General features: G+C 37.1%; 1 protein-coding gene across 5 annotated transcripts in view; it reads right to left on the bottom strand.

Moving 5' to 3' along the window:
* Nucleotides 1-25,356, bottom strand: part of GSK3B (glycogen synthase kinase 3 beta) — a 202,429-nt gene extending 177,073 nt beyond the window's left edge. The window contains exon 1 of one of the 5 annotated variants that reach the window (XR_009696998.1): nt 24,771-25,356. Coding sequence is in view for 4 of the 5 variants with exons in the window: in XM_061167078.1 (XP_061023061.1) it covers nt 24,771-24,858 (88 nt within the window). In the remaining variant the exon portion in view is untranslated. The remainder of the gene's footprint in view (nt 1-24,770) is intronic. The other 4 variants (XM_061167078.1, XM_061167080.1, XM_061167077.1 and 1 more) reach the window with 4 other exon arrangements.
* Between the last annotated feature and the right edge of the window lie 884 nt (nt 25,357-26,240).

Below are 26,240 nucleotides of genomic sequence, written 5' to 3'. Positions count from 1 at the left end.
TGTTAGGCAGGTATAAAAAGCAGTAAGGGAAAGCATCCTATACTACAAGTGATTTCTGGGGTTTTCATTAAGCAAAAAAAATAGAAGGTGTAAACTTTATCTAAGAAGGAAAGAGAAATACGACTAAGTATTATACATTTTTTGGGTAAATAACAAAAAAACAAAAAAAAATTTATCAATTACAGGGAAGGAGAGGATAAAAGCTTGATTTTTCTGACTACACTTCATGTAGCTTTGGAGCCATGAAAATGTTTTATATAACAAAAGTAATCAAAAGTAAATCAAAATGAAAACATTATTCCCAGTAACTGACAGCAAAATGAATAAACCAAACTATGTATCAAAAGGGTGGCTTAAACCTGAAGAAAAATCATTTCAAATGACTTTTAAAACATGACTGTAAATGCCTAGGAGAATTTGTATTAATTATAAGAATTCTTAGACTGTTTTCACCATTTTCTAAAATAGGCTCAAAATAATAATATTAAGAGGCATGTGTATACATAAGTAACATAGCAAGTAATTCACTATTCTCCAAGACTTTCAGCATAAAAGAGCTATAAATTTAAATCTTAATAAGGTTAAAGGGAAAATATTATAATCTTAAATGCTTAAATTTGCAACAAAATCTTATTTGGAAATATTGGTATTAACTCATGGTGTATTTTCTCATATTTAAATGAGAAATAATGGGACAAATATAGTCAAGTTGTAGAATATAAGATCAACACAAAATTTATTTGTATCTTTACACACTAAGCAATGAACACTCAAAAGAGTATCAGGAAACAGCTCAGTTCACAATAGCATTAAAAAATTTAATTTAACAGCACAAAATACCACTTATGAATAAATTTAACCAAAGAGGTACAAGACTTGAAAACTACAAAATGTTACTGAAAAAAATTAGATAATACTTAAATAAATAGAAAGACCTGCCATGTTCATAGATCAAAAGACTTATTAAAATGTCAATACTACCCAAAGCAATCTACAGAAGACTGTAAAATTCAAATGAAATTGCAAAGGACTCTGAATAGCCCAAACAACCTTTCTAAAAAAGTAAGACTACCTAAACTTCCCAATATCAAAACTTATTAACAAAGCTACAGTAATCAAAAGTGCATACATGCTAAGTCACTTCAGTTGTGACTCTCTGTGACCCTATGGACTGTAGCCCGCCAGGCTCCTCTGTCCATGGGATTCTCCACGCAAGAATATTGGAGTGGGTTGCCAAGCTCTCCTCCAAGGAAATCTTCAGCCCCAAGTATTGAACCCATATCCCTTATGTGTCCTGCAATGGCAGGTGGGTTCTTTACCACTAGCACCACCTGGGAAGCCCCCAAGACAGTAAAGTACTGACATAAAGAGAGAAATACACATCAGTGGAACAGAACTGAGAGTTCACAAATAAACCCATGAATCTACAGCCAACTGACCATCAACAAGGGTGCCAAGACTTTAACAGGAAAAGAACAGGCTCTTCAACAAATGAAACTTGAACAAATGGACCCTTACACCTCATACCATATATAAAAATATACTCAAAAATGGTTCAGGGGCCAAATATAAGAAAAAAGATTATAAAACCCTTAGGAAAAAACATGGGTAAATGTAGATCTTCATGATTTTGGATTTGGGAATACTTTTTCAGGTATGACACCTGAAGCATAAGGAAGAAAGAAGTGGTATATTCAACTTGATCAAAATTTAAAACTTTTGTGCATCTAAGTACATTGTCAAGAGTGTGAAAAGACTACTCACAGAACAACAGAATTTATTTTCAAATCATGTATATGATACAAGTCTAGTACCCAGAATATACAAAGAAGCTTTACAACCCAACAACAAAAAGACAAATCTAATTTAAAAATGGGAAAAGAAGTCAAATAGACATTCCTCCAAAGAAGATATACCAATGATCAGCAAATCTATAAAAGATGGTGAACATCATTAATCATTAGGGAAATGCAAATCAAAATCACAATGAGATATCACTTCACACTAACTAGGACGGCCAATATCAAAACATGGAAAATAACAAGTGTTGCACAAAATATGGAAAAATTAGCATCCATATACACTGCTGGTGGAAATGTAAAATGATGCACCCACTATGGAAAACTGGCAGTTCCTCAGTTAAATACCCAAGAAAACTGACAAGTGTTCAAAAATGATCTGTACACAAATGTTAACAGCCGCACTATTCACAACAGTCAAAATCTGGAAACAATCCAAACATCCATCAGTTGAATAAACAAACTGTGGTACATCCATACAATGGAATGTAATTCAGCCATAAGAAGGAATGAAGTACGGATACTTGCTACAACATGATGAACCTTGAAAACATTATGCTAGCAAGAGGCCAGACAAAAAGACATGTTATATGAATACACCTAAGAATGGTCCAGAACAAGCAAGTCCACAATCAGAAAGCAGATGAGTGCCAGTGTCTTGCGGGGTGGCAGAGAAGGAATGCAGAGTGACTACTTAATGAATACAGGGTTTCTTTCGGGATGTGAAAAAGTTCTGGAACTAGACAGTGGTGATGGATACACAACACTGTAGATGTCCTTAATGTCAAAGAATTGTGTACTTTAAAATACAAGTGGTCAATTTACATTGTTTATTTTACTACAAAAAGAAAAATCACTCACACATACATATCCTAGCTCTGTCCAATAAAAGGGCCTACAAAAAACTCAACAGTAGCAATGAAGACAGATAATGGTCTTTAAATACTATTTTATACTAAAAAGAATCAGAAATCCCTTAGAGAAATAACTGCCTCTAGATCTGAGGCAAGTGATGTACAAGATAAGCCTGGAATACCTTTCTATACTAGAAAACAAGGTTATCAACTGTGGTTTTATCGAGGAATATAGGAGCCAAAAGGAAGGGGTTCCCACTAGCTAAAGATGAGACAATTTGAGAATTAAAAAGAGCAATTACAATGGATTAAAACAAACATATTCAAAATCAGGTGTTCATATTGATACTAAAAAACAAATAAAAACCCACCTCACTGGCCACTGACTACCTGTGTCAGATACTAGAAAAAGAAAGGGCATTTATTCTGTTGTATCTCAGAATAATCATACAATTGATTGAGATAAAGAAGTTCTTTTCTACAGAAGAACTCCAGCAAATAAAACAGAAGGAATAATAAAATATCACCACTATCAGATACTGTGATCTATTAATAGATCGGGATCAGCAAACTTTTTACTGCCAATAAAGAACTAAGTGGAAAGGGAAAGGGAGAAGAGGAGAGTACGAGAAAGGAACCTATGACTCATTCTTCCCTTCCTTCAGCCCAGTTAGTGACAAGGCAGTGAGGTGCTGCTACCAGCTGTTTCTTTAAAAATGTCCTGGCAAGGACAAAGCATTATATTTTATAAGAAAAGGTTTCCCAAGAAAATCACTCTGCCTCAAGCTGTGAAAACTATTTGGTGTTCTTAGAGCCGCCAAGGATCTTGGCTATTTCAAAAAAGGAAATAAAAAGCTAGGAAAACAAAAAAATTTTCAGGGTGGGGTGGGGGTGGGGAGGGTTTCTCCCTCACTTCCTCAGAACTGAAGGAGGAATAAAACCTGAAGAAGAAAAAAAAAAAAATCTCTGCTTAACTTAATCCACAGTTAATAGTCCTGGTGGTTTTCAATGGTTCTAAACAGTTCTCCAGATTTTCAGAGGACACTTCACACTATTTAACTCTACTGAACAAGACTATTAGACATTCAAGTTGGAAGAAAAACATCTTCATGTTCCATAGTAATCTGCTCTTTCCATCACAGTTAAACATTTAGCAACTAATAATCAAATACAAACCAAAGTGTCACCACATACAGACTAGTCTGAAAACAGTTTTCAGGAGAAAAATAAGCAGTATAAAAAGACTGAGTCACAGACATCAGATCTACTCAAAATACATATCTCATATTAAAAACAAATGAAAACTTTATGGGCACTAAGTCAGCACCTGCTGATTAAACAGTACTCACTAGAAAAAGTGCCGCGGATCCCTGACAGCAATTCTAACTGTCTTAATGCCCTGTATATTCAAGATAGGACTTCCATTACAGACATACCTCAGAGGTTACTGAAAGCTCAGTTCCAGACCATCACAATAAAGTGAATATTGCAAAACAGTGTGTCAGATGAAATTCTGGTTTCTCAGCACACATAAAAGTTATGCTTACACTACACTGTAGTCTATTAAGTATCTAATAGCATTATATCTTTTAAAAATGTATATACCTTAATTAAAAATACTTTATTGTTAAAAATGCTAACCATCATCTGACAACACAGGGTTGCCACAAATCACCAGGCTGTTTTTAAAAAAAAAAAAAAAACATGGTATCTGCTAACTGCAATAAAGCAAAGTGCAGTAAGACGAGGTACGACTGTGCTTTATAAAGGCATCTGATGATTTTTCTTCAAATAAGTTTAAAGAAAGACTAGAGGTTTTCCTTATGACCACCCTACACATATTCATTAAAAAAACAAAACAAAAAACCAGGAACAGAGAGGTAACAACCTACAGCCAAGCCTTACTTATTTTTATTAATACTAATAGCAGCTAAGGTTACTCTGTGCCAGACACTGTCAAGCACCCTACATGCATAATCACCTCCTTTAAGCATCACAATTACACAAAGGTGGGTATTAAAGTGTCACCATGTCCAGATTATGAAAATGAAGCTATAAAAAGTTAGTAACTAAGCCCACTATATCTGATCAAGAGGGGGTTCTGGTCTTATAATGCCAAAAATAGACATAAAGACTATAGATAACTAAAGTGAAAGAAAGTAAAGTCGCTTAGTCATGTCCTACTCTTTGCGACCCCATGGACTGTAGCCTACCAGGCTCCTCTGTCCATGGGATTCTCCAGACAAGAATAATTGAATCAGTTCTAATGAGATGGATGAAACTGGAGCCCATTATACAGAGTGAAGTAAGCCAGAAAGATAAACACCAATACGGTATACTAACGCATATATGTGGCATTTAGAAAGATGGTAACAATAACCCTATATGCAAAACAGAAAAAGAGACACAGATGTACAGAACAGACTTTTGGACTCTGTGGGAGAAGGCGAGGGTGGGATGTTTAGAGAGAACAGCATCGAAACATGTATACTGTCAAGGGTGAAACAGATCACCAGCCCAGGTTGGATGCATGAGACAAGTGCTCGGGGCTGGTGCACTAGGAAGACCCAGAGGGATCGGGTGGAGAGGGAGGTGGGAGGGGGGATCGGGATGGGGAATACATGTAAATCCATGGCTGATTCATGTCAATGTATGGCAAAAACCACTACAATATTGTAAAGTAATTAGCCTCCAACTAATAAAAATAAATGGAAAAAAAAAAGAATACTGGAGTGGCTAAAGATATTATCAAATCTCACTCCAAAAGCACTTTAATTTACCCAGTATTCTCTGAAACCTTACCCTCTGGAGCATCGAGTTAGCAAAGGACACAAGTCATGTGTCAAGTAGTAAATTTACTATCCTTTCCTTCGTCCCTAAGTCGGGCACAGCTTTAGTCTCTTTCCTAGTATTACTGCTAAATTGCTGCTTCTAAAGTGTAAAATCCAAATAGGTGGTTCATTACAATTATACAGTAGCACAGTAAAATCAAAAGAGGAAAGATATAGGAATCAGATTAAGGACTCATTCCTAGTTTTGCCCTGCTGCCAGTTTTGTGTTCTTAATCCTCCAGAAGGGCCTCAGGTTCCTCGTCTGTTAAATGGAGATATCACCTAGGTTCTACAGAGTAATGTTCTTTAAATGCTGACTCCGCTCCCTTCTCTGCTAATATAAAAGCAAGGTACAAATACCTTAGGCAAAGACTCCAAAGTGTGATCCAAGGAATACAAACCCTTAGAGGGATCCAGTAAACAGCATTTCCTAAACTTCTATGGCCACAGAACAGTTATTACAGTGTAACACTGATCAGAGTAACTCGTGCAGGAAATGTTGACCAAAGGACCTTTACATAGGCTAAAAAACAGAATAACAATTTGCTTCAGATTCTATGATAGCTCTTTTGGGTCTTCAGTGTTCATTTTTATGCACTATCAGTTCCTGCCTGCATTCTGGATAGTTGAGCTGGCAGATAAGTGTCCCAACATATACGAATATTCCAACCTGAAGTAAGGCAGTCCATGGGGTCGCAAAGAGTCGGATATGACTTACTGATTGAACAACAAAAGTTTTATAAACTATTCATTAAAACCCAGATGTCTTCTTATAAGTGTGGTCTGAAAAATCCAACAGAGCCTATTCCTGCAATGTTAACAAAAAAATAAAACACTATTTTTCCACTCGTCTTCCAGTTATAGAGTAGAGGGGACAGGGAATAAAAAGTTCATTTACCAGAATTATGGGAAAAAAACTAAATTATTACAAACATAATGTGTACTTAGTCTCATCTGTAGAGAAAAAGGCAGTACAGAGAATGGGAGCCAATTACACTGTATCTGAGTTTTGTATCATCAAAGGATTTTATTGTAACCTGATAACTTAAAAGACATCTCAACTAAGAGAAGTTCCTCAGAAGCACAGAAAATTTACTCCAAGTCATGAAAACTATAAATCAACCTTTAAAAATAATATTTAACTGCCCTCAAAAGCTAGAAAAATACTCCTTAGAAAAACATGATTATGAACTGATGTAATAAAATTTGGTCTCTATGTTCAAGATTCAACACTTTATATTTCTTATTTTTCAACATTCAACGTTTATTTAGCACCAACTAGATAAAGAGGATCTTCATGTACAAGAATAATGAAAAGAAACAACAAAAATTATTGAGACGAGTGATCTCAGGAAACAATAAAGATTGAAGCAGGTGGCTGAACTCTAACGCCTGTCTTAAGTCAAGCTACGACGTTGTTAAACTAGAAATCGGTGTCTTCAAGTTACCAGAGGTAGCAAGGCTCCATTTCTGCACATCATTCACATTCACTTAGGACAGTAAAGTAGTTAATAAGAGCTCAAGATTAAATTACCTTGGTTGGCATCCAAGCTCTGCCATCTGCTGGTTATGAAATCTTGGCAAAAGTTACCTACCCTGTCTAAGCCTCAATTTCCTCAATGATAATGGGATCTGGCTTATAACTGACTCTGCAATATGGATTTCAACCAAATATGTTACCCATCTCTTATAGCCACTGATTCATAGACAGCTTGTATTAATTTTAAAGCAAGGTATTTGCTCTTAAAATTTTTACTTCAAAAGGATACAACAATTTACTTATGTATGACTGACAATTCACTTTCTCCTTGGTAAGCAACATTAATAAAAAGTAAAAGTTTCAATGTCTTACCCTAGGAAACTTTAGTTCAACCAATTCCCCGGAATTGTCCTATTTTCTTTCCAAATTATAAACAGCATATAGAGCAGCAGTTAAAAGTACAAATTCAAAGTATGACTACAAAATTTCCTGGCTGTGTAAGGCCCTCTAAGCCTCAGTTTCCTCATTTGCAAATTATATTTGCCTTACCAGATTGTGGTAAAGATGAAATAAGATAGAAATGAACTGTTTAGTATCATGTACTGACCTACTAAGTACTGAAAAATTTTTGTCTTTCACTTAAAAGCCTGGTGGCCTGAGTTCAGCAGGCTGAAACTATTGCCTACTAGCTGTGAGATTTTGAATAAGTCAAATAAAGTGTTTTTAACTCCATTTCCATTAAATGAAGACACTATTACCTCAAAGCATATGAAAGTTAAATGAATAGTGCTTGGCACACAGTAAACACGCAAACGGTAGCTGAATCTGAATTATTCTAGTTCTAAGATCTGAGCTACCATCATTAGCATCTAGGGATGCTAGATGCTACTGAGTTAGCTAATGCTAACTCAATACTCATCATTACCACAAACTTTTTTCTATTAACTTCTTCTCCAACTCTCACTCCTATGGTCAAACGCAGCATTTAAAGTACACAGACTTTCCCAGATATATGTGAGAAACAAAAATATGTTGTTGTTGTTAATTGGGACACAAAGAAAAGATACAATTTTAAACAATATCTTACTCTTAAATTAATATGAAGTTGAAAAGCTGTATAATTTATATTGATGTCATATAAAGACAATGGGATCAGAGATCCTCTGCCTCTCGGGATCTTTCTTCTCTAAGGACCCCAGGAATCTGCCCACCTGCTCCTACTTTGGAAATCATACCATTAGTTTCTTACTAAGTACTCATTCACCACTATGGCTGAAATATAATACTAGAACATTTCCTCTATCCTTTGAAAGTGCAGAGCCATTTTTTAATTTTCCACAAATTATCAGGAGGTAAATATATACTGTAAAGTCTCAAAACCCTCCCAATAAAGGTTATCCCTGATGTTCAAGTGAATTTAAATAAAATTATGCTTTCTTCACTAGTAACTCCTACTCTTAGATTTCAACAGCACAGCAAGCATTTGGTACTTAGAGAGAAACAGAATCTCTTCCAAGAATCATGCCCTAGTCAGCAAAACATCTCACAATGTATACAACCAGTCAAAGAAGCAGATATAATGTTGATCAGTAAAAACCAAATTATTACCCTGACAACATACTTTCTCAAAACTCAATATAGACAGCTAAAATTTATAGCTATTTAAGAAATTGGATTATTTAGTAAAGAAAGCCCAAGTTGTTTACTAATATCTCTTCCTTTCTCTGGGAAAACTCTTTAATTGATATACTAATATACACTAGTATATCAGACAAAAAAAAAAAAAATACTGAGAGACATAAAAAGAGGCCCTGTAAAAATTAAAGTTTTCATAAATCCCTACAAGATAATAACATGTCCAAGTATATCCATGGTGAAAGGGCCTGTTCATTTATAAATAGTCTATTTAGTTTGTCTCTCAGCAAATAAGCTACTTGGAAAAAATAAGGAAACTGACATCACTTTTCATCACGCTAAATCTCTCTTCTACCCTCACCCACTCCAAATAAGCTTCTGGAAGGCTTGGGGGTACTGTACTAGCTGGACAGGCTCAATGCTTCAAAGGTATTATGCTGACCAACCAAGCACCTGAGCTCTTTCATTCAGCTATCCATCCAGAGTTCACACCCCTCTTGTGCTAAGCACATAGTATAAAACAGTGTCTATATCTCTCTTTCTTTCCCTACTATTGCTCCTTTGTGTTTAAACAAAAACCTATGTTTAACTCCAAAAATTAATTTATTATATCAAAGCTTTAAAATGTGTCTAAAAACCACAGTGATAGTTTGATGACCTAGAAACTCTAACATCATGTAACTATCATGTATAGTATACAGGTAACTACCATGACAAATTGCCTTCAACTCAAAATATGCATTAAGTAAACCACTATAGAAAGCGCTGTGTTCCACACTAAAGAAATACGAAGGGGAGTAGAATACTGTTATCGCCACACTCAAATTTATACTCACCTAGGGGGAGACAAAACAAGTAAAGCAGATAAAGTAGAACACAAGGAAAGTGTGCTATAGGAGTTACATGCCAGTAACTGCATTTCCCGCCTTGGGGTAAAATGTGTGGAAGACTAGGTAGTTGAGGGGGCATATGAAACTCTGAAAGCTGAGTGAGTCTCTGAAACAGCACGAGGAGAGCATTTAGGCAAAAGAATATTTAGACTAATAAGAACCCATGGGATCAGGACAATCATGGCAGTAACATCTAACAAGTATATCAATAACAGTTTTAATATACATTTTAAGTGCGCTAAAATATGGGGAAAAAAATCATTACCTCCTATACCAAGCACCTTTCTGAAGAACATAAATCTCTCAACCTCTTTAATGTGGTATAAAATTTCAAAAAACTGAAGACATGACTAAAAACAAAACAAAACAATTAGACAAATCAATGAAGTGTTTTTAAACTACATATATATATACCTTATCTATTCCTTATTTATTCCTTTAGAATAAGTAGACTATATACATATATATGTATTTGAATATATGACTAGACAGACTGATAACAATAGTATACAATAACATAATTCCTGAAAAATTCTAAACTGCTCAACATGTGGCTACTAAGCACTTAAAATGTGACTACTTCAAATCATGACGTGCTATAAGAGTAAAATACCCACTAGGTTGTGAAGTCAGCAAAAACAAGACCAGGAGCTGACTGTGGCTCAGATCATGAACTCCTAATTGCAAAATTCAGACTTAAATTGAAGAAAGCAGGGAAAACCACTAGACCATTCAGGTATGACCTAAATCAAATCCCTCACGATTATACAGTAGAAGTGAGAAATAGATTCAAGGGATTACCCTTGATAGAGTGTCTGAAGAACTACGGACAGAGGTTCGTGACATTGTACAGGAGGCACTGATCAATACCATCCCCAAGAAAAAGAAATGTAAAAAGGCAAAATGGTTGTCTGAGGAGGCCTTACAAACAGCTGAGAAAAGAAGAGAAGCTAAAGGCAAAAGAGAAAAGGAAAGATATACCCATCTGAATGCAGAGTTCAAAACAATAGCAAGGAGAGATAAGAAAGACTTTCTCTGTGATCAATGCAAAGACCAATGGAACAAGATAGAAAGACCAGAAATAAACCCACGTACCTACGGGTACCTTATTTTTGACAAAGGAGGCAAGAATATACAATGGGGCAAAGACAGTCTCTTCAATAAATGGTGCTGGGAAAACTGGACAGCTACATGTAAAAGAATGAAATTAGAACACTTCCTAACACCATACACAAAGATGGACTCAAAATGGATTAAAGACCTAAATGTAAGACCAGAAACTATAAAACTCTTAGAGCAAAACATAGGCAGAACACTTGACATAAATCAAAGCAAGATCCTCTATGACCCAACTCCTAGAGTAATGGAAGTTAAAAAGCGGGACCTGATTAAACCTAAAAAGCTCTGGCACAGCCAAGGAAACTATAAGCAAGGTGAAAAGACAACCCTCAGAATGGGAGAAAATAATAGCAAATGAAACAACTGATAAAGGATTAATTTCCAAAATATACAAGCAGCTCATACAATTCAATACCAGAAAAACAAACCGAATCAAAAAGTGGGAAAAAGACCTAAACAGACATTTCTCCAGAGGAGACACAGAGATGGCTAACACATGAAAAGATGCTCAACACCACCCATTATTAGAGAAATGCAAATCAAAACTTCAATGAGATATCACCTCACACCAGTCAGAATGACCATGATCAAAAAGTCCACAAACAATAAATGCTAGAGAGGGTGTGGAGAAAAGGGAACACTCTTGCACTGTTGATGGGAATGTAAACTGATACAGCCACTATGGAAGACAGTATGGAGATTCCTTAAAAAACTAGGAATAAAACCACCATACGACCCAGCAATCCCACTCCTAGGCATATACCCTGAGGAAAACAAAACTGAAAAAGACACATGCATCCCACTGTTCACTGCAACACTATTTATAATAGCCAGAACATGGAAGCAACTAAGATGTCCATTGCCAGATGAATGAATAAAGAAGTTGTGGTACATATACACAATGGAGTATTACTCAGCCATAAAAAGGAATGCATTTGAGACCGTTCTAATGAGGTGGATGAATCTAGAACCTGTCATACAGAGTGAAGTAAGTCAGAAAGAGAAAGACAAATATCATATTCTAACGCATATATACAGAATCTAGAAAAATGGTACTGAAAAATTTATTTACAGGGCAGCAATGGAGAAAAAGACATAGAGAATAGACATATGGACATGGGGAGAGGGGAGGAAAGGGTGACATGTGTGGAAAGAGTAACATGGAAACTTACATTACCATACGTAAAATCGATAGCCAATGGGAATTTGCTGTATGGCTCAGGAAATTCAAACAGGGGCTCTGTATCAGCCTGGAAGGGTGGGATGGGGAGGGAGATGGGAAGGAGGTTCAAAAAGGAGGGGATATATGTACACCTATCGCTGATTCATTTTGAGGTTTGACAGAAAACAACGAAGTTCTGTAAAGCAATTATCCTTCAATTTTAAAAAAATGCAAAGAAATAAAGGAAACAATAGAATGGAAAAGACTAGAGATCTCTTCAAGAAATTAGAGATACCAAGGGAACATTTCATGCAAAGATGGGCACAATAAAGGACAGAAATAGTATGGATCTAACAGAAGCAGAAGAGATTAAGAAGAGGTGGCAAGAATATACAGAAGAACTATACAAACAAGATCTTCATGACCCAGATAACCATGATGCTGTGATTATGCACCTAGAGAAAGACATCCTGGAGTGTGAAGTCAAGTGGGCCTTAGGAAGCATCACTATGAACAAAGCTAGTGGAGGTGATGGAATTCCAGTTGAGCTATTTCAGATCCTAAAAGATGCTGCTGCTAGAGTGCTGCACTCAATATGTCAGAAATTTGGAAAACTCAGCAGTGGCCACAGGACTGGAAAAGGTCAAATTTCATTCCAATCCCAAAGAAAGGTAATGCCAAAGAATGTTCAAACTACTGCACAATTGCACTCATCTCACATGCTAGCAAAGTAATGCTCGAAATTCTCCAAAGTAGGCTTCAACAGTACATGAACCGAGAACTACCCGGTGTTCAAGCCAGATTTAGAAAAGGCAGAGGAACCAGAGATCAAATTGCCAACATCTATTAGATCATCAAAAAAGCAAGAGAGTTCCAGAAAAACATCTACTTCTGCATTACTGACTATGCCAAAGCCTTTGTGACTGTGTGGATCACAAAAAACTGTGGAAAATTCTTCAAGAAACGGGAAAACCAGACCACCTGACCTGCCTCCTGAGAAATCTGTATGCAGGTCAAGAAGCAACAGTTAGAACCGGATGTGGAACAATGGACTGGTTCCAAATGGGGAAAGGAGTATGTCAAGGCTGTACACTGTCACCCTGCTTATTTAACTTATATGCAGAGTACATCATGCAAAATGCTGGGCTGGATGAAGCACAAGCTGGAATCAAGATTGCCAGGAGAAATATCAGTAACTTGAGATATGCAGATAACATCACCCTTATGGCAGAAGAACTAAAGAGCCTCTTGATGAAAGTGCAAGAGGAGAGTCAAAAAGTTGGCTTGCAACTCAACATTCAAAAACTGAGATCATGGCATCTGGTCCCATCACTTCACAGCAAATAGATGGGGAAACAATGGAAACAGTGACAGACTATTTTCTTGGGCTCCAAAATCACTACAGGCAGTGACAACAGTCATGAAATTAAAAGATGCTCGCTCCTTGGAAGAAAAGTTATCACCAACCTAGACAGCATATTAGAAAGCAGAGACATTACCTTGCAAACAAAAGTGGGTCCAGTGAAAGCTGTGTTTTTTTCCAGTAGTCATGTATGGATGTGAGAGTTGGACTATAAAGAAAACTGAACTAATTAGCCTCCAACTAATAAAAAAAAAGAAAAAAAAAACACACAAATGTCCAAAGAAAACTGAGTGCTGAAGAATTGATGCTTTTGAATTGTGGTGTTGGAGAAGACTCTTGAGAGTCTCTTGGACTGCAAGGAGATCCAATCAGTCCATCCTAAAGGAAATCAGTCCTGAATATTCATTAGAAGGACTGATGCTGAAGCTGAAGCTCCAATACTTTGGCCACCTAATGTGAAGAACTGACTCCTTAGAAAAGACCCTGATGCTGGGAAAGATTGAAGGCAGGAGAAGGAGATGACAGAGGATAAGACTCAATGGACATGAGTTTGAACAAGCTCCAAAAGTTGGTGATGGACAGGGAAGCCTGGTGTGCTGCAGTCCATGGGGTCACAAAAAGTCAGACAAAACTGAGCAACTGAACTGAAGTTAACTGAGGATGTGAACATTTAGTACCAAATAAAGAATGCAAAATTTATCATTAGTAAATTACATGTTGAAATAATACTTTTGGGATACACTACTTTAAACAAAGTATATTCTTAAAATTAAATTCACCTGTCTTTTTACTCTTTTTTTTTTTTTTTAAAGTGGCTCCTAGAAAATTTTAAATCACACATGTGATTCACATTTGTGGCTTGCATTGTATTTCAACTGAATACGTCTGGTTTGAACAACTACTTAACATTTATATTATTCAGATTTCTGTACTTGCTTCATATTGTTCCTTCATGTTGGCATAGTAATCACTTAATCGTGATACAAATAACCTTCCAAACATCTATGCCTCAATGTCTAGACACTAAAAAGATGAGACACCTGCCAAAAAAAGTGTGTCAGTTTCTTAACTACTCTTTTGGAGCAAATGTGAAAAAAACAACTGACTATAAACTTTTCCAGATACATTTACCAAACAGTTAATACTCCAGGCACTGCTGGCTGATGTCATGAAACTATGTTAGGTAAGAACTGCTCAGGGATGCAAAGACATGGGATCCAGGAAATAAAGAGCAACGAGAGAAGTTAGAGGATGACAGCTGTGCAGGAGGGGCCTGGAGAGGAACCAGGCCAGATCCCAGCAGGAGAGGACCCTAGGAAAAGGGGCACTCCAGGAAAAGAAGGTAGGGCAGGGCAGTCTAGAGCATGCTTAATAAACTTGAGGGGAAAAAAACCCAAAACCAAGTCTGTGATCATTGCAAGCTGTGCAAGAAAAAGAAAATGGCAACAAAAAAGTATATTAAAAAAGTGAAAGAAAACAAAGGAAATGTGACTGTCATTCAGAAACAACGTAACTCTTTAAAATGTTAAACAGAGTTCCCATATGACTTAGCAATCCCACTCCTAGGTGTATACCCCAAAGATCTGAAAACATGTCCACACAAAAACTTGTTCACAAATGTTCATTTCAGTATTATCATAATAGCCAAAAAGCAGAAACTATCTAAATGTTCACTAATGAATGAATAAGCAAATACATGCATATTATTCAGCAATAAAAAGTAACGGAATAACAATAAATGCTATAACACAGATCAATCTAGCAGACATTATGAAAAGTAAAAGAAACCAGTCACAAAAGGCCACATATTTTATGATTCAATTTATATGAAATGTCAAGAACAGGGAAATTCACAGACAGAGATTAATGGTTGCCTAGAACTGGGAGGAAGGGAAAAAGGACTACTACTGGATACAGGACGGAGGAGAAACGACTACTACTGGATAAAGGTTTCTTTTGGAGGTGATTAAAAATATTCTAAAATTAGACTGTGGTGACAGTTTCATCACTCTGTGAGTACTGGAAACCACTGAGCTGTATACCTTAAATTAATAAATTTTATGCTATGTGAATTACATCTCAATAATGCATTTTTAAAAAGGAAATGTAATCACTGTACACTATTCACTTTTGCAAAGAATACTGCTTAATGTCTAGATATTGAGTATTAATCATTTAATGATTTAAACAAAATAATTAACTAAAAATGGTGGTATAGTTATATTAGTAAGATAATAAAAGGGAGATAGGGATGACAATGAATAATATCAAGAATAATTTTAAGAAACAGACAAATATCATACTATTAAAATTATGATAAAATTATTACAGGCAATAGTTATCATAGTTAAGACTGCCTCTAAGAAACAGAAATGAAGAAAAGTTAAAATTGCATAATAAGACTTTCTGCACTACTTCTTTAAATCATGATACAGTGGATTACTGAATAAAAACATTTTAATTTTTTAAGACTAAGGAATGCTTGGTTTAGAAGCAGAAAGAAACCGTGCGCTCTTAAAGAGGTAAAAGGCACAGGCTTCATTGACATTGACGCACTCTGCGCCTCTGATCTCTCAAGAGAACAGGTTTTCTCATCTAAGATGTTCAAAAAATGGCAAGTTAAAGGAAGAGTATCAAATACCTTTTGTCTTTTTCTTTACCATGAAATACACAACTATTTCTAGCAAGAACACATATAACATCTGTATGACACTATAGATCACTTCTCAAATACACAAAGAGTAGCAAATATTTTAAATGTGCCACTAAGTATTCATTGGTCATGACTATTTTACCTCTTATTATGAAGAGAAGCACTCTCTCATTTTTGTATTTACTCTCCATCTAACTCATACTCAGAAAAATTAGAGTTTGGTAATTTACTAGGATGAAAAACAATAGCAATTTTCTAGACTAACTGATTTAAAGTTTGTTTTAACTCTAACACCTTATGCTAAAGGAAGTGTTAATTTAGGTCTGTACACATAAAATATAATTCCATAGCAGAAATAACCTGTAAAAGTGGCTCAGCTGGTAAAGAATCTGCCCGCAATGCGGGAGACCTGGATTTGATCCTTGGGTTGGGAAGATCCCTTGGGGAAGGGAAAGGCTACCCATTCCAGTATTCTGGCCTGGAGAATTCCGTGGACTATACAGTCCATAGGGACTGAGCGACTTTCACTTTCACATGGAAGGATACCTAAGAAATTGGAAGGTTGACTCTCCAGGAAAGAGAACTGATAGTTCCTTATAGAGCAGGAGGAGAAAGACATCACTAAATACTTTTAAAATTTTGAATCATGTGAGTAAACCCCATTTTTAAATGCAAAATATGTAAATAAGACAAGCATGGAATTGTCTATCATACAGCATCCAATTAATATTATTATTGTGGTTGTTACTATACATTATGTAAATATGATATACACACATATTATTGTTAAAACCCTACAAACTCAAAGTTTCCCTCTTTCCTTCAGAGTTTAAATACTGTATAAAATGTGAAAGCTTTGAAATTCCAATAAGACACCAAATGCACCCACAATACTGTCAGTCTGGTGCCAAGCATAACTCACTCCAGCACTTCTTCAGGTGCTGCCTCTACAAACTCAAAAGTCTAGTAGTAGCAATTTGATTCAGCTCAATAACTTCCACACAGATCATAAAGAGAGTGATTAATCAATTAAAAAGAATTAGCTGATTTTATGGAATAAGGGAAGTAGAGGGAGTTACATTTTTAAAATATAGGTTAGCCTGCCTTGGAAAGAAATCTGAAACATCTTCTCACTTACATTAGTCAATTAAGCCCCTAAGAATTTCTTCCCTCATAGCTCAGATGGTAAAGAATTTCTTAGACCTTCAAAAGAGAAAAAAGTACTTGATCATGACTGTTCTTTTTCTTCAGGTTAACAATTAAGATATCCACCTTTTCAATTCCAAAAGTGTATTTGGTAAAATTATTCTAACAGCCAATCATAAGAAAGATTAAATGGCTCCATGCAGTTGCCTCCTAAGTATTTCACAAGTATCAACAGAAGGTATGAGCACATCAAAATCCTAACAGCAACTCCATATATACCAAAGAAAAAATAAGACAACAAATCTTAAATCACATAAAATGCTGCTCTTGAGAAATAATATATAGATGGACAATGGAAGAAAGAGCAGGAAATGATATGGGGTAGCATACTGAAAACTGTAGTATCTTTATCCATATCACTGAAAGTCAACCAGAGTTGGTCAACCAGACAGAGATGACCAAGTTCTCTTCCTCATCACGTAAGTAACCAAGAAAAGAGGGGCTGTTTAATGCAGTGAGAAGTTATTAGAGGACCCCAGCTAACCAGAAGAGACTTTTCTGCCTTTTGTCCTTTTAAAAGAGTGAAGTTACTGTAATTTAACCTCGTAATTAAAATTTTGAACAATTATCAGAGTGATTTCCCCTGAAGTTTTACAAGGCTATACTAAGTAATCCCAATATGCCTGTTTTCCTGTATTGTCTGTCTAAACTTTTTAGGTAATAAAAAGTGTAATACCAGTGTATTAATACCAGTGTAATTCATTCCCTTCTAATTTGCAGTTTAAAAAAAAATAGACAACTGAATGATTTAGAACTATGTGTTAAATGAAAAATGAACTCTAAAAGCCAAAAAATAACCTATAAGGAAAAGTGCATGCACCATCTGTGAGAGGATTTTCACTGCTCAGGAACCTTTTTGGTTCACTTCCTGACTGTAAAATACCAAACAATTCCAACAAGGTGATACTCCAAATAACCCAATTGCACACTGATGCATAGCTGTTATTCTTTAATGACAATAACAAACTGTGAAGGTTCACAGTTCCAGACAAAACAAGTGTCCAATTGATACCTGAATAATTGGTTGTGTACATACAATAATTTAAAAATGTCCTGAAGTTTGCCGTCAAATATTAAAAGGAAGAGTAGAACACTTCGCAATCTACAGGAAGAGATGGAGAGAAATAATAATCCTTAATAATGGTTAATTTGGAGAATCACATTCTAATATTACCTGGAAATATAAATATATCAAATTTACTTGTGAACAATCAGTACTTTTCAATAAAAACTAGTGCTCCAATTGAACATTAAACAAAAAAAATATATATATACTACTTATTTTTCTTTTTGTGCTGCCACAAGCCTTAACACTTTCAATTTCAATGTTTATCTTAACAAGTTTTCCCTGAAATCTTAAAAGAATTGAGAGGGTTTTTTTCCAATGTAAGTATTTAAGTACTATACTTGCTAACAGGCATGCCTGAAACCAATTTCAACAGCATTACTAATCATGTAAGTCTTACATAATCACTGCTAAATTATCAATGAAAGAATATCCTAAAAGCAAAAGATAGCTTATCTCTGGAATCCAAGTGTTAAGGTAACAGCAATCCATTCTCTATAAAATACACAATAAAGGGGAAAACTCTAGAATCAGAACGCTTACATTTGAATTCTATTAGAACAATTTTCTGGCCAGGTAATCTTGAACAAGTTGCTTCCCCTCCCTAAATCTTATTTACCTATCTATAAAGTGGGGATAATGGTACTAGCTACTTTTTGAGTTGTAATGATTAAAGTGAGCAGCTGCATTTGGCAGAGTACTTATTAGCACATAATAAACATTCAATAGGTGTATCACCTGTCAATCATGTATTATTCATGGCCCCTTTCTATTAAAGCAACCTACTTATTTTTGGCTTCCTGAGACAAGGAATTCAACATGATACAATTAATAGTAATGAAAAGTGGAGTATTACTGTTAATGCTTTGCACCAATGTTACTAATATTTTTGCCTGCCTGCCTACCTACCATCTCTTTGGCTTTAGGGCATTCTTATTCAATGCTAGGCCTATAAATTCACTTAAATTTTATCATCATCTAAAACGTAAGTTTCTATGGGAGTTCCCTGGTGGCCCTAGTAGTAAGAATTCTGGGCTGTCACTGTCGTGGCCCAGGTTCAATCCCTGGTCTAGGAACTGAGATCAGGCAAGCTGCATAAAGCAGCCAAAAAAAATAAAAGTTTAATTTAAAAATAAAATACAAATTTCTAGGAAAATAATACCTCCTTCATCAGGAATGTTTACTTTTCATTATTAAACTGATCTAAAAGGACAATCAAGAAATGAACAACTCCAGATTATATTAATAAGGGAAATGTTAAAGGTTCATATTTGTGCCACTGTTGGTCATGGTATCCTGAAGACAAAAGGAAAAGTTGGTTTGACAAAATTAGTTTCAAAATAACCAAAACATCACTGCCTCAATACAACCAAATTAAAATGCTTCTAAGGAAAGTATTCAATCTAAAAATATAAGCTACAACCATTTACGTAATTTCAACTTGCCTTTCAACTTTGAAAGTAGACCTTTCTTCCCAAAACATAAGCACAAGTGAGAAAAGCGACTGTAAAATAAGAATCCAAATCTACGAAGCTGTGTCTTTGAATCTTAGGCCAGACCAAGTATGCTACAGACGTAGGTATAAACTGAAATAATTTACTCAAAGCCCATTGTGTGCCGAATATTAACTCATTAAAAAGAAAAAACAAACCTAGAATAAAATCTGTAATAATAAATAGAAATAAACATCGGTTTTATCAATTTAATGATAGGAAACTTCTGGGAAAACAAATTGTTCTCCTTTAGGTCAGTTTTTCCTTGCTTTCTATTCACATGAGAGTATGTGCTCAGTCATGTCTGACTCTTTGGGACCCCATAGACTGTAGCCCACCAGGCTCCTCTGTCCATGGAATTCTCCAGGCAAGAATACTGGAGTGAGTGGCTATGCCCTCCTCCAGGGGATCCTGCGGACTCAAGAGATTGAACCTGTGTCCCTTGCATTGCAGGCAGATTCTTTACCATCTGAGTCACCAGGGAAGCCTTCTATTCACACCGGTCTTCATATAAATAAACATTTCTATATCACACTCAACCAAAGTCAAAGACAATTATATACCTAAGGATGATTTGTACAACCCTAGATAGAAGCAAAGATTGCAACCTCTACTTTAAAATCAATGAACCATGAAAATATTTCTACCCTTGCAATCATGCAAGATTTCCTTCCTCTCCTCACCACTCCCTTCAATTGCCCCCCAAAAAATAGGCTAGAAAAATGATGCTAAACATCCAATAAATTACTTACTCATGATGATAACCTTCTTAGTAGAACAATATCTGGGAAATCAGGTTGGTCTTGTTAGTACCAGATGTAATCCCATCACACCCACGTGCTCTGCCCCTCCATTCTCCTGTTGCAGGGTGGAGCATCACAAGAGACTCCACAGTCCCACAGCCTGCCCAATTCCATCCCTGCCCCACAATCCCATGACTGTTAAGTATGGAACTGTGGCACCAGGGTCAGTACATGCATGTTTCACAGCCTTCTCTATACATAAAGAAAACACACACACAAAAACGACCTCCCCTGGTCTCAGAATCTGCTGCTGACACTTAAGCTGGCTTCCCCAGCCTGCCTGTTTCTCCAAAACAATATCTCACACTGGCAACCCAAGTTCAAAACAAGGGGCGGACAGCACAGGGTACAAGTACGTGCTGATTTCCAGCTGAATCACGCAAATGAAATGAGAAGATGTCACCTCATTTTCTACATGCAATTCCCAATCAGTCGTGAATTGATTTATGAATCTCTGGGTTCCCTTGGAAGTTTTTCTTAGCACTTGTGCCTTTAAGTCATTTCACAATTAGCATTCTAGGGGCACATTTAATAAGACAGCATGCAATTCTTATATGACGGTCTAGTTTTTCAACAACTCTGGAAAGGTCTGGTTGGGAAGGGAATGAAATTTTAATGAAGATAAAATTCTGGTTTTCAGTTTCACACATGAGCTCTCTTTCACACTGGAAAATCTAGAAACTGGTGAAATTCTAATAACCTGATTTTTATATGAGATTAAACTCCCTCAGGAATAGAGTAACTCTAAGTTGCCACCTACTCTTTGGCTTTAGCCACCATACAACTAAATACTGCACAGCAATATGCAACTACTATTATTCTCACTAAAGAAATTTGATATAAAAAATCCTGTATGAAAAAATAACTTCTCACTGACTTAGCTAGGAAACTAGCTAAATTTTCACTAATAATTTATCAAAAGACTTATTACTAATATTTTAATAATAAATCACCATAGACAGCACCTTACTGCCTCCATTTTGAATAAAATATCATGTGATTTTACAGAAGAACTGTCTAGCCATTAACGTTTACCTAATAACACTTGAATATGAACGCAGACCAAAAAAAAAAAAATGGTTACACCACATTGAGGTTAAAAAAAAAAATCAAATATACTCATCTAAACCAGATGAACACTTAGCACAACCAAAAGGCAAAAAGTAAATAAATGAATAAATCAGCTTTTAATTTCTTCTGGAGTCTGCATATTAACATTATTTTAAACAGCAAGGTTTACCTAAAATAACCATTATTTATGAGACTAGTTTTTAAGAATGTACCAAAGATTGAAGGCTGTATAAAATATCTAAAATTTTTATGTTACAGCTTAGTCCAAAAAATATTTTCATTGTTTTCAAATAAATTACCATCGGGTTATTATAACTAGGTTTCAAGTGCGAGATCTTTTGAATTTACATTAAAAATTATTTTCTTTTTGAGAAATGGAAAGAATAAAAACTCTTAGTTTACTACTCCTGAAAATAAATCCAGCATTTTCAGACATAGAAAAATTAGAGACAGTGCAATTAACAGACTGTTAAATACGATTGCCAGTAACCAAGTGCTGTCTGTTGAATTTCAAGAAAATCTATTGCATATTAAATTTTTACAAAGTGAACTCATCTATCATCTCAGCACTTTCTCAACTTTCCCATTACAATCAACAATATAACTTGGCGGTCAAATCTTCCAGACCAGTAACATCAGAATTTATTTTTAACTCCTGACTCCTTCCCAAATATTCCCCCCTTCAATCCAATCCAAAGTCCTGCCAGTTCATTCACGCTGTCTCTCAAATGTGTTCTTTTCATCCGATTTTCAATTTTGCTTTATATTCTCTCATTATTCACAACATACTCTACTACTCCCTAAAAGGGATCTGATGTCTGGTTTCTAACTCATCAACTTTGCTGCTCAAACCATCTTCAAATATTTTGTTCAGCAACCTAGAGTATATTCCAAACTCTCTTGAATCTCAACCAAAGTCCTAAGACCCCTCTGCTTTCCATCAGTTAACATATTTCTCAAATTCCATCTCTTCTTATTTTCCTATTTAGGCCCCTTTTATTCAGATTTACTAACCTGCTTTATAAATACAAAAGTCCAAAAGTCACCATCTCTGTGCCTCTGTCCGTTCTGTCCACCTAGGATCCTTTATTCTTCTCAATTCAAGTTACTGCCTCCTTTAACAGCTGCCTTAAAATATACCTCTGTAAGAAGTCTTCCCTCCAAGCCATTTACTTCACACCTTTATTTTTTGTCCCTCTGAACAAAATATTCTATTTGCATTTATAGTCTTGCAGTCATCATATTACTGTTCTCACGTTTTGTCCCATAATCTGCCTCAAAAACTAAGCTTTCCAAACCAAGGACTATAATTTCTTATCGCTTAAAAAGGGGTCCCTTAGAACACCAGCACTCCCAACAAACACTTTCTCCCAAAATGCATTTAAAGTTAAGGTTGTCAAAAACACATAGTCAGCACTGAACTCCAACTTCTTAAATGTTAAGCTGACCTATATGGTAACAGAAAAGTCAACATTTTAACCTGCACTTTGCAAGAGTTGCTCCATCTTCAGTCAACATCCACACAGGATTCAAAGAAAATCCTGTGAACTAAATGAAAAGTCCCCAAATTTAGTATTATTAGGTATCCCATTCTGCTCTCTGAATAAACTAATTACCCAAGATTGATTTCGAGTGGTCTTTAAACCAAGATGAAAAACATCCTAACACTCCAGTACCACAAGAGGCTCTTAAGGAGCTATTATAAGATTTGCTTCATCATAGCTGAAAATTACCCCAGAATTTTAAAATATTCCTCTCAAATGACCCCATGAATTGCTTAGAAAGCTTGACCATTCCCTGAAAGATGCATCATCAGCTTCCCTCTTCACATACTCTGCATTCTGAACTAGCTAGTCACCAAAAAAAAATTTAACTCTCAAAAATAATCTCCCATTCAGCTATTACCTTAGACTACCCTGTTTCAGACAAGTTCCAAAAGCCACCATGAATTGAAATCCTGAGTTCAAATAAGAATGTTCATTTTATAATCAGTTTCACATAACAGCATATACTTTTTTATCTCAATTCAATTCTCTCCTTCTTCTAAGCAGCAAAATAGTTTTTCTTTGCCCTCATTCATGCCCCTTTCTGAAGGAATAAGGAAACTATAACACAGATATTTTTGTCAAATTCTTTTAAGTATGTTTAAATAAACTGTCATTAAACATCACATAAACATATCTATAAGTAGAGATACATTAAAACACTGGATACTGAGTATACCAAACACTGAAAATAGACTTTTTGAGCACAAATCTGGGGAGAGTATAGACGTCTAGCAACAACCTTGAACAAAGCCCAAACACCCCTATTAAATCTGGGACCACAACCTTCTGCAAAACCTGAGATGGAAAAGTCTAAATCCATATTCTTCTAACTTCATAGTCTTATCTGAATTCGAAAGGAAACCAATGCAAGACTATTGTAAGTAGTCCTAAGAAGGAACCCCTGAACTCTAGATCATTTAGCAAGTACTGAAAGCAATGGCACCCCAAAGCTGAACTTCAATGATGAGTCAGTGACAATTAACATTCAACTTACTATTTGGCAACATGACAACATAAGCCCCATTCAAAACTCGGGCCTACTTTCAAGTTACCTTTTGATTAAACATTAACTCTACAGCGATAGATTGGCAAGGTCAAAACGGGAAGGCTAAGAGATAACATATTAAACCACATATCCAATTTAGAACAATGCATATTGAGATACTACTGCTGCTATCAGCGGCCGGTCCCTTCTAAAGAGACGAATCAAAGCTCGCCTTCAAACCGAAATGTGGTTACTTAGCAAGTTCATCTCTGGATTAAGGACAAATACTTTGTATAGTCACACAAGCAAGAAAGAAGTGTTAGGAGACGGTGACATTTACCTCTTCCATTAAGTATACAAAACTATGGTAACCCTCGAGACCTGAGCTAACTATACTATCCCTCATTCCAAAAGACACACTCTGGAAAAGCACATAATGGTTTATGAATCTTGTCCTTCGCTTTATTCAAAAGGATGAGCAAGTAAACACTTCCATCACTATTTTAAGGTGGAAACACTCAACCACTTAATAAAGCTATCAATTGCTAGAAAACTATAAGAAAAGAACTAAGTTTCAGACAAAATCATCCAAATAAAAATCACATTCCCTCGATTCAAGGTTAATGAGACCTGGGAAGGGATATCGCAGGAGGAAAAAAGGAAGCTGCCTCATCCTTCACTGAAGACAGGTTTTTGCCCTTTCCCATTACCTCTGTTTTATCAGCAGGTCTTGTATTTTAAGATCCTGGCACTTCAAAGTCTCTTATTCAAAGGGGAGGTGGAGAAGGGGTGTAAAATAAAATCAATACTCACTGCTAACTTTCATGCTGCCAAAAGCTGAAGGCTGCTGCACTGGCTTGCAGCTCTCCGCAAAGGAGGTGGTTCTGGGCCGCCCTGACATGATCACTCTTTTTCCGATTCACCTTTTTTCCTTCCTTCCTCCTTTTCTTCCTTTTGTTTTATGTTGGGGTGTTAGGTTAACGATAAATGCAGCATTAAGTTCTCCCACAAGAAAAAGAAAAAGACTTCGTCCTCTTGCCTTTTCACTTCTTTTGTACAGCTATTAAAAAAAGCGAGCGATGTATTTCTCCTTGAAGACAGATCAGTACGGATATTTAACATATAGACGATCCGGGGCTGGGGGGAAAAATACAATTCTTTCCCCTCCCTTTCCTTGGAGAGCAGAAATGGGTGGGAGGTCCTAAAAAATATATATCACGTGAAACGGGGACAAATACTGGATTGAAAATAAGTACTCTGAATATTATATTTTCCTCGGGGATTTTTTTTCCGAGTCAATGAAGAAGGGAAGCGGCGGAAGGATCACGAGTCTCACGCTTGAAAAGAAGGGGGGATGGGAAGGAGGGAGGGAGAGGGAGGGGTGGCTCGGAGATGCGTCGGGAAACGCTGCGGCTCCGGCAGCGGCAAGGATCCGGCGGGCTGACGGCGGGGGCCCGGCGAACTGGAAGGCGGCGGAGTCGCGAGTCAGTCAGAGTCGGGCGGTGGCGGCGGCTCTTCCCCTCATTGCGCCAGGAGCAGCTGCAGGCGGCAGCTGGATCCAGCGGCCATGGCGGCGGCGGAGGCAGCTCCCTTCAGACCCCAGGCAGCGGCTCCTCGACTGCTCCCCATACGCCGGGGACATGGGAACCCGGCAACCGCTTCCGTCCCTCGGGGCCCCCTCCCCCGTCCAAGGCACCAGCGCGGCCGCCCTCCCGCCCCTCGCTTCTGCACAGTCCCGCTCAGGAAGTGTCCGCGCTTTGCCCCCAGCCCGGAGCCCTGTCAGCGGCTGCGGGGTCGGCTCCTCCTCGCTTCCTTCCTTCCTTCCTTTGTCACTCGGCCCGGGCGGCGGCGGCGGAGGCAGCAGCAGCAGCAGCAGCAGCACGAGCCCGCATTCGCCCGGGTCGGGGGCTGCTCTCTGTGAGGAGTGCCGTCTGCGCAGCCGCCTAGCTCTTCCCCACACCCCCGCCCCCCTCCTACTTGTCCTCCGCCTCCTTCCTCCCCCACCCAGCCTTACACCGCCCAGCGCCCGGCCGCCCGCGTAAGAGGCGTCTGGGAATCGCCGGCCGAGCAGGGCGTCCGCCCCCTTCGACAGGGGAGCCGAAACCCGAGCGGAACCAATCACGGATGTCGTTTGTTTGCGGATCCTCCCGGAAAAAGCCGATTGACCTGAAGAGCCAATCAGGAAGTGTCGCTGGAAATTCACGCCCAAGGACGGAAAATGCCGAAGATAGCCGACCGAGGAAAAGGTGGGTTCGCCTTGTTCTGTGGCTGGCTGGAGGAGAA

This window comes from Dama dama, chromosome 19 (genome assembly GCF_033118175.1).
Source record: "Dama dama isolate Ldn47 chromosome 19, ASM3311817v1, whole genome shotgun sequence".
Lineage (NCBI taxonomy): Eukaryota > Metazoa > Chordata > Mammalia > Artiodactyla > Cervidae > Dama > Dama dama.
This window is presented reverse-complemented; position numbering and strand designations above follow the sequence as displayed.